The sequence below is a fragment of the Theobroma cacao genome, chromosome 10 (assembly GCF_053813885.1).
Source record: "Theobroma cacao isolate CCN51 chromosome 10, ASM5381388v1, whole genome shotgun sequence".
NCBI classification, from domain to species: Eukaryota; Viridiplantae; Streptophyta; class Magnoliopsida; order Malvales; family Malvaceae; genus Theobroma; species Theobroma cacao.
The window spans coordinates 28429532-28450062 of record NC_142648.1 but is presented as its reverse complement, the minus strand read 5'-3'; the positions used below and the strand labels follow the sequence as shown (position 1 = coordinate 28450062).

The window sequence follows — 20531 nt, the reverse complement described above, 5'->3', positions numbered from 1 at the left end:
TTGAAAAAAAAAAGTTATTGCATACCATGTCTTTTGTTATGATTAGAGAAAATGTAACAAATAAAATAACCCTAAAACTAATATCTAAATTTGGTAATGTTGAATAATATCTGTTTGTTCAAATCCATTTCATCCCAGCAGTAACGTTGATGTTGAATAACTTTTTAATATATTTGGTAAAGATGTTTAACTCTAAAAGTTTATATTCTCATAAAATACAAAGAGACCAAACATGCCATCTTTAAAAAAATATTTTTATTACACGTCATGTTCAAAAAAATATTGTTACACGTTATGTTGATAAAAATTTTTTACATGTTATGTTTGAGGTGTTTAACTCCAAGAGTTTATGTTATAACGAAATATGAAGGAGCAAGTTACATGTCATGTTTAAAAAATATTATTGTTACACGTCATGTTCAAAAAAATTTTGCTAGACACTATTTTAAAAAAAATGTTGTTACATGCAGGTACGTAGAAAAACATGTTGTTACACATCATGTCATATTCAATAGATTTATTACACATTAAGTGCATTAGAGTTGTTACATGCATACATGGTGTGTAACAACTCTAGACAGTGTTCTAATTTATATATTTCATTTCACTTATAACTTAAACTCATCAATTTTTGAGTTTTGTGAATGTAAACAAATTGTTGATTTTCAAGAAAATTTTGGTAAAAAACAATTTTTAAAATTTTTAAAAAAGAAGAAGATGAACGGACTCAAGGATTAACAATTTTAAAGTAAAAAACTTTTTGTCACCTTCATTTAGATTTTTTTAGATATATATACATATCTATATATACATATATATATGTATAAATATTTGCAATCAAAAACTTAGTTTACTATGCTCTACAATAGCTAAAAACAACAAAAAAGAAAAACAAAATGACACTGCAAGCCTAAGCAAATGTTACACATTTCAACAGAAGAGGCTACATACCAAAGCTTTAGTGGCAAATGTTACCTGCCAAGGCCAAAGCTTCAACACTAGATATTACACGCCAAAACTTCCTTCTTTCTACTGATGTTATACACCAAGGTATGCTCTACTAGACTTGAATCACAAAAAAACTCAACATCAATAAACCTTATAATATATTATTACTCACCATGCTATTCTCTTCGACAATAATATGATGAAATGGTGAGAGGCAAACAAAGAGAAGGTTTTGTGAATGTAAACCAATAAACATAAGAACATATTGTAACCCTCCATGTCATGCTTATTGGTCTGTAAATCGATGGCAGTATGACGAGACGGCGAGAGATAGACAAAGAGAGATGGTGATGATGGTAAAATCAGATGAAGTTGGATGACGAGAGAAAAAAAATGGGAAGCACAACAAATGGATGGTAGGAAAGAACAATTGAGAACGTTTAATTTGTTTAAAATGATTTTAAGAGTATTTTTGTCAAATCATAGTAAAAGTTCGATAAAAATAATTAACTTTATATTAAAGGTTATTTTTAAAATAAATTTACCAAGCTATTTTAGAAAACATTATAAACTAAAATGAGAGTAATCAGCCATAAAAAATAAAAAAGTCAAATCTCATACAAAAGTTTTCACCAGGCATGACATATCTCCTATCTATCAGCATCAAATTTAACTAAAGAATTTGCAATCTCAAGCTATTTTAGTAAAGCCTAGGAGAATAAATTAATAAAATTAAGTACAATATTTTTTTAAGAGGAACTAATTTGGCCTAAATTTAAGTTAAAATAAAAAAGTAATTGACATTGAATTTTATTAAGCTCACTAGCTAAACTTTCTGTTTATCCAAATTATCGTATACCAAAATTTATTAATAATTAATGTATTAATGTAACTAGGCTAGACACTAATGTCAAAATATTCTTACTTATTTATTTGGAAAATGGAATTTATATTTAATTTTTTTGAATAAAAAATTTATTCGCTTATCATTAAACCAAAATTTGAAGTACATGACTAAATTAACTTTTGTTTTTCATGTGCGAAATCATTGAAGTACATTACTAAACATCTTTTTTTTTTTAACAAATTATTTCTAGACCAAACCGTAGAAATGTTGAATAATTTCTAACGGTTGAGAGTCTAAAATAATAATCAAACGTCGGTGACTAGAATTTTATGTTTTAAAATTACGTGATCAAAATGAAAACTCTCAAAAAATTAAGTGGCAATATAAATAATTTATCTTAAAAAAAAACCAACATGTACGTACGTGGTGCAATGGAACTGTTACACATGTCCCAGTCAATTCTGTCTCCCATGCATGTTTCAGACGTATCACACATAAAGCTAGGCTGCCCATGTGTAGAATGTTTTTAACATCTTTTCAATGTTTTGTCTGGCTATTTTGTGATAATATCTTTTGGTCCCAAAATTAGGCTCATTTTGCTTTCATTTCCTGAATAATATCTTTCAATGTTAGCCACATATAATTAAGTTTTCATTTCATGGATAATATCTTTCAATGTTAGCCACATATGAGTTTTGATTTCATGGATAATATCTTTCAATGTTATCCACATGTAAGTTTACATTTAATTTGTCTGTAATCACACTTTAATTTTCTGCCTGGTGGTGAATTAAATGGTCTCTTTGATTCTAACCTCTTTTATTGTTCTTACTCTCTGAAATTTGGATCACCACATCCTGTTTTTCTCACCAACGTTTGGCTGCTCTTTACTGTTCTGTTTTTTAGTTCATTTCATAGGCAGGGCTCTACTCAGGTTTTTCTTTTGCCTTTGATCTTTTGTAACAGTGAGTACCTCTCATCATCTGTTACCTGCAGTTGCTGTTCCTATGGCTGACATGCCTTCTTTTGTACTTACTAATTAATTATAATGAATGACTTAATTAAAAAAAAAATTCATCTATGTCCAGGAATAGTCAGAGGGAAAGATAGCTTGCTAATTCCTAATTCCTCTCACCTTGCTAGAATTTGGGTACTTTGGGTAGATAGCTTGGATGTAACAGTCAATTCCATTACAGCTCAAGCTAATATCCATGGTCACATCTCCAGGTCTCATGGGGAGTACCCTCTTCTCTGCCTCTTTCATCTATGATTTCAATAAAAATGGAGATATGAAATGCTTTTGGGATCAATTAATCAGTTCACTATCAAAAATTAAGTTTTTTTTTTTACGAAATTTTCTATTGGAAAAAATTAAAATTTTCTTGAAAATATAAAAATTAATCATTTATGCTTTTGATATTTTAACCTTATTTTGTCTTTTTAGAAAGGTATTTTGTCTTCAGCATTTTAATTTCTCACGGTACAAGCAAACGTGTAAAAGAGGACTTCGGGAAACAGTGCTTTTGTTGTAGGCTTAAGACACGGCATAGCTTTCCTTTTTTTTTTTTTTTTTTACTTGGCTTTTGTGTTGAAGGTTGTGGCATGTGCGGCACTTTTTATAATGTTGTAATTATTTTATTATTATTTATTTTTTTTGTTTGAAGTTGTAGATTTTTTTAAGTTTTACTTATTTATTATATATATTTTTATATTGCATATATATAATTTTTTTTATTTTATATATATTTTTAAAAATAATAATATTAAAATCTATAATTTTGATAAGTTTTGTTATTTTACTTTGTTGTTTTGTTTTTTTATGCTTAATAAATAGGTAAATACAAAAATTATTACGTATGTATACTTATCTCTTTTTCCATGATCATGTTTGTAAGTTTTTTTTTTCCATTTTCCTTTATGCTTAGGACGCGTTTCCTTTCAAAGATCCATTATGATGAGCCTAAAAGGATTGTAATAAGGAAGAAGACCATTGCACATAAAAAGAAGAATAATGATTCCAAAGTAATTCTTCTTAAAAAAAATTAGAGTAGGAAAGAGTGGTAAAGTTCTTCCTGTCCCTAAAAACTGAAAAGATGAAATTATTAGAGAAAGAGATGAAGATCATTTTTAGGTGCCAAACAAGTTGATGAACATCCCTCTGAGACTGTTGGATATGATTGGAATCATCTATACTCAAAAGCACCTCCTTATAAAAGAAGTGGCATCCCAGGATTATCTATTTTAAAGTTCAGGTTTGAGCGTGGTGAGTTTCCACTTTTTGCTACTACGCTAGGCTTCAATTCTCAATTTGTTCATGGCTAGGATGAGTGGGTAAACAAGGTGTTGAAGAATCTTACTTATGTTAAACTTCTCTCATCTGCTGGAATACTTGATATTGTACGTGTTACTTCAAAACTCAATATTCGTAGAGAGAAAATGATGGATGTATGGCATGTTATTCTAGCAAGGTGAAGCACTTTTTCTCATACTATGATTACAGCATGGGGGGAATTTACTTTCACTCTAGAAGATATGTGTATTCTTTTGAAACTTCCTTGCATGGGGAGGCATGATTTTTACTCTATCAAGCTTTCTGAAAAAAATGTATGTATTTGAGACTTTTTCTTTAATCTACTCAAGAGTTTAAGTAAAACTGCAAAGGTTACACGATTCTCCAATTGGATAGGGGTATTTTATAAGAAGTTCAATGCTAGGGAAATTGAGATTGGCCCTCTTGGGTACCTAGACCATGAACACATGCTAGTGGCCTTAATAATCTTTTGGTTGGCATGACATATACTCCCAAGGTGTCCAAATGATGGTAGCTCTTCAACAGTTGTTCCTTTAGCAATAAAAATTGCTAAAGGAATACGTTTTCCTATTACTCTACTATATTTAAGATTTCTATACAAGAGGCTAACGTTGTGCTAACTCAAAACTATCGAGTCAACTGAGCGTTACAAAGTTTTGACTTCTACGGATGCTTCCATTATTCAAATATGCCTATGGGAAAGGTTTGGTACTTGCGCTCTTATGTCTAATGAGTATACTTTTGCATCTTTTTCTGTGAATAACCCTTTATCCAGGAACAACTATAGAGCTTGGGTGTGGCATGATCGACTCCCAAGAGGTAATGTTCTTGAAATGATGGATGTTATAAAAGAATTCAAACTCAAAACTTATGCGTAGCCTATAAATGGATTTAGTGATCTTGGAATTTATTATAATTGCTAGCCTTTACAGTCTAGAAGAATGAGTTCACAAGGTATTAACTTTTGTATATGGGTTCACAATTCCCAATTGCCTTCTATGATTAAGAATTACAATTCGGGTGGAGAAAAAAATTTTCTTTCTGTCGAGGTATATTCTCCTTATAGAGTGGCACGCCAATTTTGGTTTGATTAACCAACTCTGCCTAACTTTTCTTCATTTATCAGTTTTTCTTCTTGTATTTCTTCATTTCTCATAGCAGGACTTCAACTCCATTTAGATAAACCTAAGAGTTCTACTGTCCCAGCTTTGATAGAGTTGGCATCCACAATTCTAAGTGGTTTGCTTATTGAAGGGAATGTCTTGAAGAATGGAGATTTTTTATTGTGCCTTTAGCTAATTTAGAGCTTGTCTTTACACTCTTCCTGTAAGTAACACCGATGTATCCTTGCGCTTGATTTCTTTCAAAAAGACAAGAAATGTAAATGAAGAAGGTAATGCTCTTCACATGTATTGAAAAATAAGTTCATCCTTTACTTCTTCTTCTACTATTCTTTTAAATTCATTTCCTCATTATATTTTTTGGTTTTGTAGAGAGAAACAACTTCGAAAGTAGAACTTAACTCAGTTGAAAAGAAAGAGACTTTTGAAGTTGAGACTAAGAAAGAATCATGTGACTCTGAACATAATGATGAAATAGATGACAAGTCTATTGATGTTGTTGAAGCTAAAGTTGAGGGTGTTGCCACTTCTTTTAGAATACCAAATGTATTGATGAATCCATTGATTTGGATGCTCTATTCCTTCTCACATTCAAAGTTCCAATATAAACTAGGTAGGAACAATATTAAAACAATTGATGTTGTTTCATTTTTTAAAAAAATTGAGATTACTCTTGCACCACAGGCTACTCAAGATGAAGTTATTCCTGATACCGAGGTTATTCTTGCTGTTGAGGTTGTTCTTGATGTTGGAGTTAATGCAGGAGCTATTGATGTTGTCATCGATAATGTCGGAGCACTTCGAATATTAAGGTTGGTCATGATGTTGGAGTCGTTACTGATAATGCGAGGGTTACTCTGATTAATTCTTGTGCTTCTTCCTCCTCAATGCCAAGACACAAAGATGCTAATAGTGTTTCTAGTACTCAAGTAGCATGTATTGAACAAAGTGGTAGGAAAGTCGACTTCCATGGTTTTTAAATTTCATCATAGTACGTGAAACACTTAAAGCATATTTTTAGTATAGAGGGGGAATTTTGGAGTTCCTCTTTTTTGAAGAACATGGATGTCAATTGTTTAATGATGGAGGTGTTGGGTAGAGCTTTAATGATTTTCCATGCTCCGTTAATGAATACTTCACCAAAGAAATTGCAACTGATATTATAGGATTTCGATGACGCTTGTAGTATTTGATTCAAACTTGAATGCCTCAATGATTGTAGAGCTAGAGCCAAAGCTTTTCTCAACAAATCTTCCTTGGAAAAAGTGTTAGAAGACATTGCAACAAAGATAACTTTACTGGGAACTCTCAACTTTACATCAAGGAGGTTAACTTCAACTTGACGTGAGGGAGATTAATTCAATCCTTTAAATAAGTAAGCATAAAAACTGCAGTCAATTTGTGAGTAATAGGCTAGGGCCAAGAAATGAACAATAAAGCTTGCGGCCAATAACATAACATCCTACCTCCACTTAAAAGCCTACTTCTTAACAGAAGCACCCACTCCCCCGGTCCTTAGTGCCTCCTTCCCCTAGAAACCAACTAGATCTCCTCTAGCTCAATCAATCTCCTAATTACATCACCCTTCTCATCTTGAAAAGATAAACCTAGTTTCTTTGTCAACCAAATATTTTCTTCTAATCAATTAAAAAATTCAATCCAATTTTTTCAAGATTTTGAGTTACGATTTTTAACAACTTATAATACTCTTATTAAACAATTTCTCTAAAATAACTATCCAAAGATGTCAAAACGATTATATATATGTACATATGCATGTATATATAGTCTCCATATACATTATCCCACTATCTTAACAAATTATGTTGAAATTAAGTGACTAAATAGATCATTTATCCAAAAAAAGAAAAAAAAAGCAAACATTCAATTTGAGATGGAAGAAGTACATGATGATACAAAAAAGGTAAAAATAAAATTAGAGACCAAGGAAGCATCAATAATTTAGATGATCTGCCTCCTTTTCAATTCAACTGGATGCATTGTCAAAAAAAAGGGGCAAACTTAGTGCTTCCAAATTTACTAAAAATATAGAGTATTCGAATTTCTGCCTAAAAATGTCCTTGATCCTACTCATATGTCACCTATCTTGAATTTCCCATACCAGTTAATTAAAGTTATTTGGATAGCGATTGAACTTTTTCCCCAGTACAAATATTCAATTGATTTGAATTTTCAGAAAGTATTTATTTTTTGAGGGAATAGGAACAGTATTTATGAATTTTTGCCACCTTATTTTAATACTTTGACTCATTTATCATTTTTTTTTACCGTGAATCAATAAAAAAATTAAAAAATTAAAATTAAAATCGATAGTTGATGATTTTTAATAAGTAGATCAATTACCCCTTTTCAGGTATGGATATGATAAATGGCAGTAGGTTTGGCGTCATGGGTCTTGTTATATATGGTGAGCTTTCGTTTTGTTGTTTTGGAATGACATGTTTAAAAGAGTTGGAATTGGGCCGCAACAAGTTGAAACAGTTCCAGATGTTAAGGGAAGGAGAGTCTTACGTTGCTCTTTTCCATTGTGACTGTGCTGGCTTATGAGAATTGATGTATCATGTATTTGTAAGATGTGTGATCGTACTACCTAAATAATATCAGAGAGATCGATGTTTGCCTCATTCGGTGGAACCCTCCACGTGAAACCTTGAAGCAGCCTTGCCAATAGCATCATGGTAATTGCAGTCCCAAGAGCCACGCCCATGCATCCGCGTCTCCCTGTGCTGAAAGAAATGAACCTCAGGTCTGTCTCTGTCAGATCAACGCGCATGGAACCAACCTTCAAATGGCGCTCAGGGTTGAACTTCAATGGGTCATCCCAAACCCTGGGGTTCTGGCCTAGTCCGTAAAGACTGAGCAAGACGTGACTACCTTTGGGGATGAAGTAGCCAGCAACAGTGGCGCCGGCGGTTGAGACATGGGGTAGGTTAAAGGGTGCAATTGGGTGAAGACGAAAGCCTTCTCTTGCACAAGCTTTGACATAGTTGAGTTAGGGAATGTCAGCTTCTAGAACCAGCCTCTCTTTTCCGACCAAAGAATCTATCTCCTCGACTGCTTTCAGGAGAGTTTCAAGTTGGTTGATCATTTCTGCCATTGCCCATTCCACAGCATTTGAAGGATTGTCTACGGTTGCAAGCATTAACTCCTACATAAACAAAATATTCATAGACATATCAAACACAAATTTGATGATAACTATTGTTACCATAACTAGAACTAATCAAATTAATTTTTGTTATGACTAGACTAAAAACACATGGCAGAAAAGGAATCTACGGTTAGATTATCTCACTGCACATTGGGCTCTAATCTCTTCGATTGAAAGAGATGGCTTCCCATTCGAATCCTTGGCCAAAATGAAGGCATCAAGGAGGTCTTCAGGCTCCGTCCTCTTGCCTTCTCTCCACTCTTGGACCCTCTCGTCAATCAAGGGATCCTGGTACTCACTCACAATTTTCATAGCCTTACAGACAGTCTTCTCATGGCCCTCCAAATCAAATGATCTCAATCAGGGTATAGAGTCTGACAAGATGAAAGAGTAAGCGTGCTTGAGCACTGTGAAGAGTGATTCCACATGCTCTTCTTCTTCATATCCAGGCCCTCCATCTTTTCAACCTCCCCCAAAGTATCTTCGGTTGAATATCATCTTCGTGATGACATTTCCGCTGTATTGCCTCATTCCAAGTCTTAGATTAACGACTGCTGAGGCGGTGGAATTATCATTGCCATTGCTCTTGCATTGGTTGTAGATGAACCTAACAAGGTTATCAGCTTCTTCGATTCTGTTCTCAAGTAAAGAGCGAAGTTTGGATGCGCTGACTATGTCACAGGTCACAACCTTTCTCATTTTCTTCCATTGATCTCCCCACGGAACAACAGCTATTGTCAAGAACCTTCGGCTGGAGTACTCAGTTGCCATCGTAACAGGCCTTGATGCAAAAACTGAATCATTTTTCTTCAAGAACTCTGGAGCAATGACAGGCGAAGTGACAGCGACGACATGAGAGTTTGCAAGGCGGGCACAAAGAATATCCGTGTGGTGTTCTTTCATAAGGCCATGAATCCACCGAAAGGCTGGTCTCTTTCTCCATATCTCCGGAGGGTTTCCAATGATTGGCCAGGGAGTTGGGCCTGGAGGAAAAGGTGCTTGGTTGCTCTTTCTCTTGCTGGCTTTGCCCTTTGCTTTGACAACAAAAAGGAATATAACGAGAAGCATGAAGAGAAGGGTTGAATGAAAAGAAACAAGTCTAGAGGTAGCAAAAATCAGGCAAGCCCCATGTCAACAATGAAAAGGTAACATTTTCTGAGGAAGTATTTTCCATGGCTGAGAGCAAGCCTTCCTTCTGGTTTAGAGAAAGCTGATAGTATCTAGGGAAAGAATAGCCCTAACTGGGTGACATTGGAAGATTTTTCTCAACTTCTCCTTAGAATGTGAGGTTTGGAATGAAAAGAAAGCAAGGGGAACCAGGTTTATAAAATACAAAATGTCTCTTTTCATTAATTTCTCTTCTAGGTAATCAATCATGTATACCTTATTTAGACATTAGTTGCTCTCAATTTGAAAGTAGTAGGCCAAACTTTTCAACATGTACATTTACCTTTTCAAGATTTTCATCATAAGAAGAATTGTTTCTTACAAATTTTGCATCTGTCAAAGTGGATTTTATGGGATCCTGCATTGATGAAAGCAGATGTAAAATTTTCCTTAAGTATCCACTTTTGCATTATAATTAGCAGACAATGTAAACATATACAGCTCAAGTCAAAGAAACTTACATTGGATGCTCCAAATATCAGTGTAATGACATCTCTACACAATACATTGGACTCGCAGTACATTTTTACAAAAGTAGAAAAGAATTGACATGTCTACACACACTTAATGGCAGGTCCATTATATATTTTTCATTTTCTTCGGAAAAAAACTATGACAAAAAAATCATATATATATATATATAAGGTAATTATTGACATCTCTACACACACATATTTATATATATACATATATATATATATATAATTGACATAAATCTAATAAAAAATCATGCAGACTGATTTATAATTAGTCATTAATAGTAATTGACAATAAAACTTTAATAACTTATTTCTTTTCTCAACAATAACTTATTGTTATACTGAAAGAAATTTCTTTTTCTTGAAATTTGTCTTAATAGTAGGTCATTCATCTAAGCTTCATTTTCTTCATAAAAAAACTATTACAAAAAATCATATATACCAAGCTTTTAGTCTTTGCAATAAATGTTAGGACTTTGATAACTAATTGTTTTATTAAAAGGAATTCCTTTTTCTTGAAATTTGTCTCAATAGTAGATCATTTATTCAAGTCCCCATTTTCTTGGAAGGAAATAGTTACGAAAAATCATACGGACTGGTTTATTAGTTTTGTATTGCAATTAATGGTAAAAACTCTCAAATTTATTGTAATACTAAAAAGAATTTCTTTTGCTCATAATTCGTCTTAACAGTAGGTCACTTATTCAAGTACTCAATTTTTCCAAAAGAAGCGGTTACAAAAAATCATATAGGCCAAGTAATTAATTAGTGTTAGAGGGAGAAAGATTGAAACCGGTTGAGAAGAAGAAAGATGAAGAGAGTTTGGGGATAAAGGGGGAAAATAATGATGAGGAAAATGTAGGCCCATGAAAGGAGAGTAATATAAGGATAAGCCCAGAAGAAATGAAAAATGGTCAGTATAGGCCAAAGAGTAGGCTTCATGTGCAAAAGAAATAAAGGACGTGCTGCTAGTGGAGATGGCTAAGGAGGCAACGGCAAGAGCCAAGGCATAAAAAAGGTCAGTACTGTGTAGGGGGAGGTAAGAAAAAGGAAGTGTAGTGTGGGAGGAAATCCTTGGTGGTAGAATCTGATTCAATGCTAATATATGGTAGGAGAAGCTGTGGCTAGTGGGAGATGGCAGGAGATGAAGGTTTATGTTGTTGGGTTAATACAACTACGAAGTGTATGATTTTCTTTTGTTTCCAATATTGATAGTATTTCTGTTATGATTTTTTATGTAATATTAGGTTGCTGTCAAGCTATTAACTACAGGGAATATGGAATCTGTTTGATGTTGTTATCCTCTTTAAATGAGGGAAATTCAGTGGGTCTTTCTTTTGTACCATTCTAGGTAGCTGGAATGTGTGAGCTGTAGTAACTCTTATTTAATGAAACCATATATTGTTTGAGCGAACAAAAAAAAAGTCTTAGACGATAACTAATTTTAAAACTTTAATAATTTATTGTTTAATCAAAAGGAATTCCTTTTTTATGGAATTTGTCTCAATAGTTTAAGTCCTCATTTTCTCGGAAGGAAACGACTATAAAAAATCATACCGACCAGCAAGTAATTTGTCTTACATGGCATTTGAAGGTAGAACTTTGACATCAACACACACACACATACATTTACATATATATATACATACATCTATACATATATATATACACGTACATATGTATGACATAAATTCAATGTAAAATAAATAGAAAAACTATTACAAAAAAATCTTATATAATGAGTATTAAGTCTTAGCCATCAAGGTTAGAACTTTGATTACTTATTGTTATATTAAAAGGAACTTCTTTTTCTCGAAATTTGTCTCAATAGTTGGTCACTTATTCCAATCCCCATTTTCTTAGAAGGAAACAGTTACAAAAAAATGTTACAAACTGGTTAATTAGTTGTGTATTGCAATTAATGGAAGAACCCTCATATTATAATACTAAAAAAAATTTCATTTTTACAGAATTTATCTTAACAGTAGGTCTTTTATTTATGTCTCCAATTTATCAAAAGAAAACAGTTACAAAAAACCATCTGGACTGAATAATTAGTCTTATATGACAATTACTTGTAAAACTTTGATAACTTATTGTTATATTTAAAGGAATTTCTTTTTCTCGAAAGTTAGCTCAATCATAGGGCATTTGTTAAAATTTCCTTTGTCTAGAAAGGAAATAGTTACAAAAAATCAAGCAAACGACTTGGGAATTACTCTTATTTGGCAATTTATTGTAGCACTTTGATATTAGAAACTTGTCTCAATGGTAGGTCATTTATTAAAGTCCTCATTTCCTTGGAAAAAAACAACTGTAGAAAATCACCCGACCAAATAATTAGTCTTATATAACATTTTTTTTCAAGGCAATTCAAATGATTTCATTACTCCACACTCAATGTCTCCCTACATCTTGTCCTTTTTTTCCATTCTTTGAAATTGACTACTCTTGGGTTTCCTTTACTCTTCTTATTACTTGAGAGTAGGATTGTCCTTGTCCTCCTCTTCGCTCATCAGAAGTTTGTTCCATGGTTTGATCGTTGGTTCCTTCCATTTGGGGTATTCTTCCCATCATCATTGGTTGTCTTCTCCTCCAATAGGTATCTTTGTCACCATATTGGGCTAAAATGACACTTAGTTTTTGGTTGATAATCCAGACTTCGTTCATCATCAAGCAAGCCTCTTGTACCTGAGTATTTGGCTTATTAGTTGATGCATAATCTTTTACTTAGAAAGCAAGGGTTCGAATACCCCTTCCTCCCTTAAAAAAAACAACAAGCCCTCCTAGCATCAACTAGATTATCAAACCTAACAAATCTGGTATATTGATCACGAAGATTGAAAATGTATTTTTATTATTTTCTCGAAACCATGATTATACTAAAACCGCCTTAATACACTTCTTTTATTTTCTCATTATTACATTAAAGAAATTTTATTTTCTCGAAATTTGTCTCGATAGTAAGTCTTTTATTCAAATTCTCCTTGTTTCTAAGGAAATAATTATAAAAAAAAATAAAGACCAAGTTATTAGTTTTATATGACAATTAATGGTAAAACTTTGATAACTTATTTTTATATTAAAAGAAACACCCTTTTTTTTCAAAATTTGTTTCAATAGAAGATCATTTATTTAATTGTCTATTTCTTTGAAATAAAACTACTACAAAAAATCATAGAGATTGGATCATTAATCTTATGCGATAACTATTGAAATTTTTTTCTTTCATATACCACTAACAGGAGGTTTGAAATTTGCGATGTAAGAGAGAGTTTCTCACCTTCGTATGATCCAAATCCATGCCTAATGAATTTTTATATGTATTAGATCATATTTTATATGAAAATCTATCATGGACGTTGATCAAATTATCTTATAATAATATTTTTTATATATATTTTAAACATTTAACCCATCTTTTACATCAAATTTATTATTTTAATTAAATATATATATTTCTAACTTGAATAATGATAAAATTACTATGTTTGTTTAAAGTTAAAACTCAAAATTACCAGACTATCAACAACCCAAGAAAACAAAAACAAAAGAACGGTCATTCCCCAAATCAAATTAAACCCATCCTTAAATCCCATTAATCGCTCCCCTTAAATCAAATTTCCATCGTCAAACCCAATAACCTAGCACTGTATTGAAACAAATCAAATTTGCATTGTGTATTTATTTCAATTAAAAATATATATATGTTAAATTTGGTTTTCAAAATAATAATAATAAAACTACATACTATTCAACATAAATTAATTACAGTACAAAGTTTATTTGAATTATCAAAAATAAAAATAAATCACTAGTAAACAATTAAAGGGCATTTTCCAAATACTTCAGCAGCTAGTAATGTAATTCAAAAGTCACAAAGCACACATTGAGAAATTGAAATCAACATTCATAAAAGAGCATCATAACAAGAAATATTCAAATTAATTACAGGTTTATTCATTTTCTAAAGAAGCAATGACAACTTTATTCATAACTGAAGCTTTTCCATGACTGATTAATTAGCTGGATAAAGATGAGCAGGCAATCGAGGTTGACCAAGTGCATGCAAAGGTTTGGCCATGAAGAGATCATCTTTTGCCTCAGAGAGATCGATGTTTACCTCATTCGGTGGAACCCTCCAAGTGACACCTTGGAGCAGCCTTGCCAACAGCATCACGGTCATTGCAGTCCCAAGAGCCACGCCCATGCACCCGCGCCTTCCTGTGCTGAAAGAAATTAACCTCAGGTCTGTCTCTGTCAGATCAACGCACATGGAACCATCCTTCAAATGGCGCTCAGGGTTGAACTTCAGTGGGTCATCCCAAACCTTGGGGTTCCGGCCTAGGCCGTAACGACTGAGCAAGACGTGACTACCTTTGGGGATGAAGTAGCCAGCAACAGTGGCGTCGGCGGTTGAGACATGCGGTAGGTTAAAGGGTGCAATGGGGTGAAGACGAAAGCCTTCCCTTGCACAAGCTTTGACATAGCTGAGTTTGGGAATGTCAGCTTCTTGAACCAGCCTCTCTTTTCCGACCACAGCATCTATTTCCTCGACTGCTTTCAGGAGAGTTTCAGGTTGGTTGATCATTTCCGCCATTGCCCATTCCACAGCATTTGAAGGATTGTCTACGGTTGCAAGCATTAGCTCCTACATAAACAAAATATTCATAGACATATCAAACACAAATTTGATGATAAATATTGTTACTATTACTAGAACTAATCAAATTAATTTTTGTTATGACTAGACTAAAAACACATGGCAGAAAAGGAATCTACGGTTAGATTATCTCACTGCACATTGGACTCTAATCTCTTCGATTGAAAGAGATGGCTTCCCATTCGAATCCTTGGCTAAAATGAAGGCATCAAGGAGGTCTTCAGGCTCCGTCGTCTTGCCTTCTCTCCACTCTTGGACCCTCTCGTAATCAAGGGATCCTGGTACTCACTCACAATTTTCATAGCCTTACAGACAGTCTTCTCATGGCCCTCCAAATCAAATGATCTCAACCAGGGTATAGAGTCTGACAAGATGAAAGAGTAAGCTTGCTTGAGCACTGTGAAGAGTGATTCCACATGCTCTTCTTCTTCATATCCAGGCCCTCCATCTTTTCTACCTTCCCCAAAGTATCTTCGGTTGAATATCATCTTCCTCATGACATTTCCGCTGTATTGCCTCATTGCAAGTCTTAGATTAACGACTGCTGAGGAGGTGGAATTATCATCGCCATTGCTCTTAAATTGGTTGTAGATGAACCTAAAAAGGTTATCAGCTTCTTCGGTTCTATTCTCAAGTAAAGAGCGAAGTTTGGATGCGCTGACTATCTCACAGGTCACAACCTTTCTCATTTTCTTCCATTGATCTCCCCACGGAACCACAGCTATGGTCAAGAACCTTCGGCTGGAGTACTCGGTTGCCATCGTAACAGGCCTTGATGCAAAAACTGAGTCATTTTTCTTCAAGAACTCTCGAGCAATGACTGGCGAAGTGACAGCGACGACATGAGTGTTTGCAAGGCGGACACAAAGAATATCGGTGTGGAGTTCTTTCATGAGGCCATGAATCCATCGAAAGGCTGGCCTCTTTCTCCATATCTCCGGAAGGTTTCCAATGATTGGCCAGGGCGTTGGGCCTGGAGGGAGAGGTGCTTGGTTGCTCTTTCTCTTGCTGGCTTTGCCCTTTCCTTTGACAACAAAAAGGAAAATAATGAGAAGCACGAAGAGAAAGGTTGAATGAAAAGAAACAAGTCTAGAGGTAGCAAAATCAAGCAAGCCCCATGATAAAAAATGAAAAAGTAACATTTTATGAGGAAGTACTTTCCATGGCTAAGAGCAAGGCTTCCTTCAAGTTAGACTTGGTAATTTTGAACACGACATGACAAGACACGGGCTAAATAGATTTTGAGTTCAGTTTTAAAGTGTTTCGTGTCTAATCGTGTCTGACACGACAAATACGTTTAAACACGTTTACTTAATCGTGTTATCGTATTTAAACGTGTATACGTGACACATTTATTAACCTATTAAAAATTAATAGTTAAAAACTATTTTAATCTTAATAAATAATTTTAAATAATTATTTTAATAAATTTTTTAATTTTATAAAGGGTATAATGTAATTATACATGCTCAACCCTAATTTTTAACTCTTGGTGATTATTTGATGTTATTATTATTTTTGTTTTATTATAATTATTTTTATAATTATAGATTTTAAATTTAAATAATAAAATTATATTTAATTGTAAATATTTTTATTTAATCGTGTTAAACGTGTTAATCATGTTAAACATGTTAATCGTGTTAAACGTGCTATTAATCGTGTCGTGTCATATATTGACACGTTTAATAAACGTGTTAATCGTGTCGTGTCGTATTACACGTGTATTAAACGTGTATGTGTACGTATTTTAAATCTAAGACTCGAATATTAAACGTGTTGTGTTTGTGTTTAGCATTAACATATTTCGTGTCTAATCGTATCTGACAAGTTTACGACACGTTAACACCAATTGCCAGGTCTATTTCTGGTTTAAAGAAAGCTGATAGTATCTAGGGAAAGAGTAACTTTACAACATGAGTATTTACCTTTTCAGGATTTTCATCATAAGAAGAATTGTTTCTTACATAATTAGCATCTATCAAAGTGGATTTTATGGGATCCTAGATGCAGAATTTTTCTTAAGTATCCATTTTTGCATTATAATGAGCAGACAATGTAGACATATACAACTCAATTCCAAGAAACTTACATTGGATGCACCAAATGTCAATGTAATGACTAGATTCACAATAGAAAAGAATATTATGGGTTTAATCATTGGTTTTTCCCACAGTTGCTTTAAGCATTGGTTTTTTTTCCACACATACTTTAGAATTGAAATAGAAGCTGCCCAAACCGAATGGGTCCTTGACTTGATCAAAGCAAGTCAACAGGTCAATCTTAGAGCTGTATGGCCCTCACAAGACGAGGTTCAGAATTTTCTCCTTCTAGATTTCGCGTCTGATTTGATGTCCTTCTATTTAATAATTTTGTATTAAATGTTTAATAAATTTTTAAATGATAATATACAACTAAACATGTGTTATAAAATTATGAAAAAAATTATCAAACGGATTACTAAAAAATATTGCTTTAATGAAATATTTATTTTTGAAACGAAACTTAATAAGTTTTAATTTTTTTTGGTGCATTTTTTCCATTTTTAATCAAAACAAATGATATGTACCAAATAGAAAAGAACTGACATCTCTACACAAACACTCGTAATAGTAGGTCAATTATTTATGTATCCTTTTCTTCCTATAAAAACTACTACAAAAAACTCATATATATATATATATAAGGTACTTATAAACATCTCTATACACACACATATATATATATATATATAATTGACATAAATCTAATAAAAAAATACAGGCTGAATTATAATTAGTCATTAATGGTAATTGATAGTAAAACTTTAATAACTTTTTTTTCTTAGCAATAACTTATTGCTATACTAAAAGAAATCTCTTTTTTTTTTTTAATTTGTCTTAATAGTAGGTCATTTGTCTAAGTTTCATTTTCTTCATAAAAAATATTACAAAAAATCATATATACCAAGGATTTAGTCTTTGCAATAAATGTTAGAACTTTGATAACTTGTTGTTTTATTAAAAGGAATTCTTTTTTTTCTTTTGAAATTTGTCTTAATAGTAGATCATTTATTCTAGTCCCCGTTTTCTCGAAAGGAAATAGTTACCGAAAATCATACAGACCAGTTTATTAGTTTTGTATTGCAATTAATGGTAAAAACTCTCAAATGAAAATAATGAAAATCCCATGAATCTCTCCCCTTAAATCAAATTTCCATCCTCAAACCCAATAACCTAAAACTACATACTATTCAATATAAATTAATTACAGTACAAATTTATTTGAATTATCAAAAATAAAAAATAAAATCATTAGTAAAAAATGAAAGGGCATTTTCCAAATACTTCAGCAGCAAGTAATGGAATTCAAAAGTCACAAAGCACACATTGAGAAATTGAAATCAACATTCATAAAAAGAGCATCATAACAAGAAATATTCAAATTAATTATAGGTTTATTCATTTTCTAAAAAAGCAATGACAACTTTATTCATGATTGAAGCTTTTCCATGACTGATTAATTAGCTGGATAAAGATGAGCAGGCAATCGAGGTTGACCAAGTGCATGCAAAGGTTTGGCCATGAAGAGATCATCTTTTGCCTCAGAGAGATCGATGTTTGCCTCATTCGGTGGAACCCTCCAAGTGAAACCTTGGAGAAGCCTTGCCAACAGCATCACGGTCATTGCAGTCCCAAGAGCCACGCCCATGCACCCGCGCCTCCCCGTGCTGAAAGAAATGAACCTCAGGTCTGTCTCCGTCAGACCAACGCACATGGAACCATCCTTCAAATGGCGCTCAGGGTTGAACTTCAGTGGGTCATCCCAAACCTTGGGGTTCCGGCCTAGGCCGTAACGACTAAGCAAGACGTGACTACCTTTGGGGATGAAGTAGCCAGCAACAGTGGCGTCGGCGGTTGAGACATGCGGTAGGTTAAAGGGTGCAATGGGGTGAAGACGAAAGCCTTCCCTTGCACAAGCTTTGACGTAGTTGAGTTTGGGAATGTCAGCTTCTTGAACCAGCCTCTCTTTTCCTACCACAGCATCTATTTCCTCGACAGCTTTCAGGAGAATTTCAGGCTGGTTGATCATTTCCGCCATTGCCCATTCCACAGCATTTGAAGGATTGTCTACGGTTGCAAGCATTAACTCCTACATAAACAAAATAACATTCATAGAATTATACCAAACGCAAATTTGATGATAAATAACTAATCAAATTAATTTTTGTTATAACTAGACCAAAAACACATGGCGAAAAAGGCACGTATGGTTAGATTATCTCACCGCGCATTGGGCTTTAATCTCTTCGATTGAAAGAGCCGGCTTCCCATTCGAATCCTTGGCTAAAATGAAGGCATCAAGGAGGTCTTCAGACTCCGTCCTCTTGCCTTCCCTCCACTCTTGGACCCTCTCGTCAATCAAGGGATCCTGGTAGTCATTCACAATTTTCATGGCCTTCCTTACAGTCTTCTCATGGCCCTCCAAATCAAATGATCTCAACCAGGGTATATAGTCTGATAAGATGAAAGAGTAAAGGTGCTTGAGCACTGTGAAGAGTGATTCCACATGCTCTTCTTCTTCATATCCAGGCCCTCCATCTTTTCTACCTTCCCCAAAGTATCTTCGGTTGAATATCATCTTCCTGATGACATTCCCGCTGTATTGCCTCATTGCAAGTCTTAGATTAACGACTGCTGAGGCAGTGGAATTATCACCGCCATTGCTCTTGCATTGGTTGTAGATGAACCTAACAAGGTTATCAGCTTCTTCGGTTCTGTTCTCAAGTAAAGAGTGAAGTTTGGATGCGCTGACAATCTCACAGGTTACAACCCTTCTCATTTTCTTCCATTGATCTCCCCACGGAACCACAGCTATTGTCAAGAACCTTCGGCTGGAGTACTCGGTTGCCATCGTAACAGGCCTTGATGCAAAAACTGAATCATATTTCTTCAAGAACTCCCGAGCAATGGCAGGCGAAGTGACAGCGACGACATGAGTGCTTGCAAGGCGGACACAAAGAATATCGGTGTGGAGTTCCTTCATAAGGCCATGAATCCACCGAAAGGCTGGCCTCTTTCTCCATATCTCCGGAAGGTTTCCAATGATTGGCCAGGGGGTTGGGCCTGGAGGGAGAGGTGCTTGGTCGCTCTTTCTCTTGCTGGCTTTGCCCTTTGCTTTGACAACAGAAAGGGATATAATGAGAAGCACGAAGAGAAACGTTGAATGAAAAGAAACAAGTCTAGATGTAGCAAAATCAAGCAAGCCCCATGACAACAATGAAAAGGTAACATTTTCTGAGGAAGTATTTTCCATGGCTGAGAGCAAGGCTTCCTTCGGGTTTAAAGAAAGCTGATAGTATCTGGGGAAAGAATAGCTCTAACTGGGTGACAATGGAAGATTTTTCTCAACTTCTCCTTAGAATGTGATGTCTGGAATGAATAGAAAGCGAGGGTAACCAGGTTTATATAATCGAAAACGTCTCTTGTCCTTAATTTCTCTTTTAGGTAATCAATCATGTATAACTTTTTAGACATTAGATACTTTGAATTTGGAGTAGTATGACAAACTTTCCAACATAAGTATTTACCATTTCAAGATTTTCTTCATAAGAAGAATTGTTTCTTGCATATTTCGCATCTGTCAAAGTGGATTTTATGGGATCCTGGATTGATGAAAACAGATGCAAAATTTTCCTTAAGTATCCATTTTCACATCTCTACACACACTTAAAGTGGGTCAATTATTTATGTTTCATTTTCTTCAAAAAAAAACTATTATAAAAAAAATCACATATAAATATAATTGACATAAATCTAATAAAAAAGGAATAAAAAATCACGC

The 20531-nt window shown here is 33.9% G+C and overlaps 2 protein-coding genes and 2 pseudogenes across 2 annotated transcripts; all 4 read right to left on the bottom strand.

Moving 5' to 3' along the window:
• Positions 1-5419: 5419 nt before the first annotated feature.
• LOC18587456 (phenylalanine N-monooxygenase-like) lies at positions 5420-9573 on the bottom strand (annotated as a pseudogene).
• Positions 9574-14063: 4490 nt separating this feature from the next.
• Positions 14064-14696, bottom strand: CYP79A4P (cytochrome P450, family 79, subfamily A, polypeptide 4). Its single transcript, XM_088802581.1, has one exon. It carries the CDS (start codon positions 14688-14690, stop codon positions 14064-14066), a length of 627 nt encoding a protein of 208 aa, XP_088658707.1. The 5' UTR covers positions 14691-14696.
• Positions 14697-14902: 206 nt separating this feature from the next.
• Positions 14903-15601, bottom strand: LOC148760591 (tryptophan N-monooxygenase CYP79A68 pseudogene; annotated as a pseudogene).
• Positions 15602-18206: 2605 nt separating this feature from the next.
• On the bottom strand, positions 18207-20003 carry LOC18587454 (phenylalanine N-monooxygenase-like). Its single transcript, XM_018128936.2, has 2 exons — positions 18975-20003; positions 18207-18839 (listed from the first exon to the last, which is right to left on the bottom strand). The coding sequence occupies exons 1-2, from the start codon at positions 20001-20003 to the stop codon at positions 18207-18209; spliced, it is 1662 nt and encodes a 553-aa protein (XP_017984425.2).
• Between the last annotated feature and the right edge of the window lie 528 nt (positions 20004-20531).